Below are 6,000 nucleotides of genomic sequence, written 5' to 3' on the forward strand. Positions count from 1 at the left end.
CAGCCTTTCAACTGCCTGTTCTTAAAAGCAGCTGATGTAATATGGGCTAGGTATATGGGGGAAAATGGCATAGTTTGTTCCCCATCTTACAATACTTCAAGAGAGGAAGATGTGCTTAAACTGTTCTTACTGTCATAAAAAATACACTTATTTTATTAGGATCTCCTGCTTAAGCATCATCTCTGCAGAGATGCTGTGTTGGGGGTTCCCCCAAACCACTCTTTGTTTTGATGATTCACTAGGAGGGCTCATGGGTCCCAGAATAATCAGAAAAAAAAGAAAGGTCCATGGGATGAAGTCTGGAGGAAACTGGGTGCGTGCTTTCAAGAGCCCTCTCCCAGAATATGCTTGATTTCTCCAGCAACTCATTGTGACAACATGTGTGAAATGTTGCCTGCCAGGGAAGCCCACCCAAGCTGGTGGTCCAGGGTGTTTGTTGGGGATCAACACATAATATATATAGCCCCTACATGAGTAACCTCAATTACTGAAGTTCTAGAGCCCCATAGAGAAGGCAGGTGTTCATTATAAATCAAGTTGTTAGCATAACCTATAAGAACAAATTAGTACAGTACGCCTCAAGGCCTCAGGCATGCGAACATACTCTTATCAGATTGAACATTCAAAGAGCTCCGTTCCCAGGTGCTGGCCAAGGACCAGTCATGAAAATAGGCCTTTCCTGAGAACATGCAGGGTTTGAGCAACGCAGGCCTGCTAAGTTAGCCCATTTCCACACAGAGTTCTTCCCGGACCAAACCTGAGGAAGGAAGCACCCATTTTACTCTCTAGTCACTCACCCTTCAGTGTGTTTCTTATTGGCACTTATCACTATCTGACTTTGAGCTATATAATCATTTATTTATTTGACACTACTTAAGTAACATATATTTCTTATCTATTATCATTCTTTCTCCACTAGAATATAAGGCCAGAGACTGTTTTGTTCACTGTTGTATTCTCAGTGTCTAAAACAGAGCTCGGCCTATTGTAGGTACTCAACTGATATTTGCTGAGTAAATGAATGAATGAAAATGATCATTTATGCAATTACTTAGAAATGCCAATTATATTGACTGGATCTCAGTTATTGGGACATGCTGTTATACTATGAAGGACAATTTTCTCAACTGTTTATTTCTCTCTCCTGAACAGGTCTATAATTCAGTAGCCAGATCTTTCCCTCGAAGGTTTATTTTGCCCTTACATGTCAGTTTGAATGCCCCTGAGGCAGAGAACCTCAGCCCATTGTCCTATTCTTCAGCCAGTGCTGTGAAACAGGCTGATGGAAAGGTATGCTATGAATGGACATGAGACTAAGACTTTGATTCTCAGTAGTGTTTCTTCATTCACTAGTAAAGTAGTGTGGCTATGTAGTGTGGCTGTTCTCCACAATGTTTGGTGCCCAGTAAGTTTTATAACATTCAGCTGAGCAGGGTAAGGTCGTGGAGCATGGCTTGCAAAAGAGCCAAAGAGTTTTGGGTGGGAGTGAGCAGTGTATTTACCTATCCCTTTTGTGTTTTGAAACAAATATATGAAACTTTCTAATGGTTGTGGAATGTCTAAGTATTTGAGATAGGAATTGACCATCCCCACCTTTTAGATAATTTGCACTTACATATCATTGTGTAGCTAACAATGTCTCAGCTTTAGTAGAATAAAAGCCCACTTCTACCTCCTATGCCATTTGACAGCTTAGTCACAAAACCAGATAATCTTTTTTATACGTTCATACACATGATGAAAAGAGGAACAATATTAAAAAATGACATAGAACCTCAGTTTTCAAGTCCTGTCACAAACTATTATAGGGTGTTAGCCCCATGCTGACCTACACTGAAGAAAGTAAGAATTAAGCAATCACTACAAATCCTTTTGTGCCCTCATTTAGATTTGGTGCTCTTATGAAAATCTGTATCCTGAGGACCTAGAAGAGGAAGGAGGTGTTGAATTTCCCCAGATCAACTATGGCCAATTCAGTGGCAAAAAGTATCAGTTCTTCTATGGCTGTGGCTTTCGGCATTTGGTGGGCGATTCTCTGATCAAGGTTGACGTGGTGAAAAAGACACTGACGGTAATGAAATTCTCTTTCATTTTCTGAACTCTTAAAAAACCTATTCTGCCCTTTGAATAAATTTCTATTTTTTTTAAGGTAGGTCTTGAGATGTTTTAATATTTAAGCAGCTCAGCCACTTACCTTTATTAAATCTGAGAACCAAGGAATCACATAGATTAGGGGTATGTTCCCTCTAGGAATGAACCACAAGCCCAGAGAAAGAATTCTATGCTTGATAGTATTTTGAGAGAAAGCATGGGACAGCTCTATTCCAGTTTGATGGGAAACTGTAATTACACCAGTTGTGTTTGATGATGATGGAATCTGCAGCTGCAAAAGCTCTCTCTCCTATATTTAACTCAGTAAGCCTGATTCTTCTACTGTTGGACGCATTGCATTGACAGCCAAATTCATGCTGGGACTGACAATCGCTATAGAACGCTTCCAGCTCATAACCAATCTTTCATCAAATACTTTTTTGGGGGACTTACAGGTTTGGAGAGAAGATGGCTTTTATCCCTCAGAACCTGTTTTTGTTCCAGTACCAGGAACCAGTGAAGAAGATGGTGGGGTTATTCTTTCTGTGGTGATCACTCCCAACCAGGTAAATGTATTTCCGTCACTCGTCAGAAAGAGAAATAGCACTGGGCCTTTTGAGGGTTATATTTAGTGATGCTGTTGATGGTTTATTTTGATTCCAACTTGGCACTTTCTCCCTTTTCTTCCTCTCCTTATTATTTGGGTACCCTTTTATCATAATCAGTACTTTATTACAGTTTTAAAGTTCTATTTTAGAACCATAATAATTTACATTTGCATAGGAATTTATTTACAAACCTCTTTCATACATATTATCTTATTTAGTCATCAAAACAACTTTGTGGGGTACCATTTTACACGTAGAATTTGTAACTTAAGGAAGCTGAAAGAGACTTGCATCAGATCTCATAGTGGTAAAGCCAGTATTTAAATCCCAAACTTCTGAATTCTAGTCTAATATTTCATACCACCATCTGTGCTGCCAATTTAAATTGAGTGACCCAAGGGACTTCCCTTGTGGTCCAGTGGGTAAGACTCCGTGCTCCCAATGCAGGGGACCCGGGTTCCATCCCTGGTCAGGGAACTAGATCCCGCATGCATGCCGCAACTAAAGAGTCTGCATGCCGCAGCGAAGACCCGGTGCAGCCAAAATAAATAAATAAATAAATATTTTTTAAAAAAGCTAAAAAATAAAATAAAATAAATTGAGCGACCCAAAAATCTAATGTGATAGGCCCTGATCTAGTGTCTCAAAAATGTTGATATCTTTTTTAAAAAAAATATGTATTCATTTATTTATTTGGCTGCACTGGGTCTTAGTTGCAGCACAAGGGATCTTTAGTTGAGGCATGTGGGCTCTCAGTTGCCTGACCAGGGACCGAACCTGGGCCCCCTGCACTGGGAGCACGGAGTCTTAACCACTGGCCCACCAGGGAAGTCCCAATAATGTTGATCTATAACTTTTTGTCTAGGGCAGTCTTGTGGCAGTAGGTTTACTTTGAGTACCGGCTTTGATCAATTATTACTGGCTACCTGGGGTGTTGGATTCTGAGGTTTTTTAAGGTTTAGGTGAGGAAAGTGCTGTGATCAATTAGTAATGCCTGCCATGGGCTTAGGAGGACTTGGTCCTCATGCCAGGTACTTGCCACTCCTGTAATTAGACCAGGGCAAATCTCAGTCTGCCTTGCAATGCTACCTTTTGATCAGCTCCAAAGTAACACAAAATGGAGGCATTTCATTTTAGAAGAATTTTTATGTCTCTTAGGAGATTGAAAAGGGGCAGGTAAAAAGATCCTTAAACCCCAAGAGATCCTATGAAGGTGACTGATATAAAGAACTTATTTTTTGCTCTAGATATGAACTTCTTCAGCTGTAATTTTCTTTTCTGTTCAGTTCAGCATTCTGCAAACATTTAGTGAATGAATAGGCAAGGCACTGTTCTAGATGCTGGGGGTGGACATGAAGATGAGTAATATGTAGTCTCTCTCTTAGGAATTTTACAGCCCACTGGAGAAAAAAGACAGATTTTTTTTGTAGAAAAAAAAAGAGAGAATTTTCAGTATTGGCTTTCCTTTTCTAGAATGAAAGAAATTTTCTCCTAGTCTTGGATGCCAAGAACTTTGAAGAACTGGGCCGAGCAGAGGTGCCTGTGCAAATGCCTTACGGGTTTCATGGCACCTTCGTGACCATCTGATGGAACATCCACAAGGTCTGGGAACTAGGTTTTAATTGAACGTGCTGTGTACAAAAGAGAGAGCAAAGGTGCACCTTACCTTCCAAACCATAGACATCTGGTTTTAAAATTTATATTAAAGATGGAATTCATGAGATAATTATGGTTTTATATTTTCTTAGGGATCTTCCTTGAAAACATTAAGCAAGTGTTGATACAACCTTTTGAAGAGAGTTTTAAATTTATATTTACTGGATATATCTTATAGGTAATAAGAATACATGAAAGAAAAACTAGACCTGATTATCACCACCAGATAAGTGGGTGACAGAGGTTCCCACACTTGGGAGAAGAAATACAGATAACCATAGCTAGTAGAATATGAATATAGGTCTGAAAAGCCCTTTGTTTTTTCCATTACAGCCTGCCTGTTGCTACTGGTCCTAAGGTACTCACAGAGGATGTCATGCTTGGAGGCTGCTTCTAAACTGGCTGTTTCTCTGCTGTCCAGAGCAGAGCAGTTGAACCACGCAGTACCACTTCCTACCCTGCCCCCAGCTCAGCCTTGGGAGGCTGTTGTTTTGAGGGATGTTGTTAAAATCAGGCATTTTTTCCTTATCTCCAGGTATCTAGTTCTTCAGAGAACGATGAAAAGTTGGTAGTTCTTACCATACGACCCAGCAATCCTGCTACTGGGCATATACCCTGAGAAAACCATAATTCAAAAAGAGTCATATACCAAAATGTTCATTGCAGATCTATTTACAATAGCCAGGACATGGAAGCAACCTAAGTGTCCATCAACAGATGAATGGATAAAGAAGGTGTGGCACATATATACAATGGAATATTACTCTGCCATAAAAAGGAACGAAACTGAGTTATTTGTAGTGAGGGGGATGGACATGGAGTCTGTCATACAGAGTGAAGTAAGTCAGAAGGAGAAAAACAAATACCGTATGCTAACACATATATATGGAATTTAAGGAAAAAAAAATGTCATGAAGAACCTAGGGGCAAGATGGCAATAAAGACACAGACCTGCTAGAGAATGGACTTGAGGATATGGGGAGGGGGAAGGGTAAGCTGGGACAAAGTGAGAGAGTGGCATGGACATATATACACTACCAAACGTAAAACCTATAGCTAGTGGGAAGCAGCTGCATAGCACAGGGAGATCAGCTCGGTGCTTTGTGACCACCTAGAGGGGTGGGATAGGGAGGGTTGGAGGGAGGAAGACGCAAGAGGAAAGAGATATGGGAACATATGTATATGTATAACTGATTCACTTTGTTACATAACACACCATTATAAAGCAATTATACTCCAATAAAGATGTTAAAAAAAAAAGTTGGTAGTTCTTCATTTAGTTGGGCAACAGGTGGCACTAGAGACCATATAACCTTTGCATGTCTAAACCCAGTTAGTTTTTACCAACAGCCCAAATCAGCCTAGATCTGTCACTTAAACCACGTGTCAAAATACCGTGTTCCCTTTTCCTTCAGTTATACTCCAAGCCCAGGCCAGTTAAACTGTGCATGCTCCATGTGCATGTTGAATGGTGCTGGAGAAGCCCCCCAGACATGTAGTTTGGGGCAGTGTGAACTCATCAGGCTCACTGCACAGTCCTGGACCAACATAGTTTCTTCTCAGTTTTCCTTGAGAGTTATTGTAAACATCACAAACCCTATTCACCTTAGCAAAGGGTTCCATACATACAAATGCCACATGTCGG

General features: G+C 40.4%; 1 protein-coding gene across 6 annotated transcripts in view; it reads left to right on the top strand.

Annotated features, from left to right (window-relative positions):
* Positions 1–5,606, top strand: part of BCO2 (beta-carotene oxygenase 2) — a 51,468-nt gene extending 45,862 nt beyond the window's left edge. For 3 of the 6 annotated variants that reach the window (XM_059068362.2, XM_067039490.1, XM_067039489.1), the window contains 5 exons: positions 1,153–1,290; positions 1,889–2,071; positions 2,547–2,657; positions 4,173–4,301; positions 4,689–5,253. In XM_059068362.2, the coding sequence (XP_058924345.2) occupies positions 1,153–1,290; positions 1,889–2,071; positions 2,547–2,657; positions 4,173–4,286 (546 nt within the window). In that variant the 3' untranslated portion in view covers positions 4,287–4,301; positions 4,689–5,253. Of the gene's footprint in view, positions 1–1,152; positions 1,291–1,888; positions 2,072–2,546; positions 2,658–4,172; positions 4,302–4,688 lie in introns of all 6 variants that reach the window. The other 3 variants (XM_067039487.1, XM_067039491.1, XM_067039488.1) reach the window with 3 other exon arrangements.
* The last annotated feature ends 394 nt before the right edge of the window (positions 5,607–6,000 follow it).

The sequence above is a fragment of the Kogia breviceps genome, chromosome 7 (assembly GCF_026419965.1).
Source record: "Kogia breviceps isolate mKogBre1 chromosome 7, mKogBre1 haplotype 1, whole genome shotgun sequence".
Lineage (NCBI taxonomy): Eukaryota > Metazoa > Chordata > Mammalia > Artiodactyla > Physeteridae > Kogia > Kogia breviceps.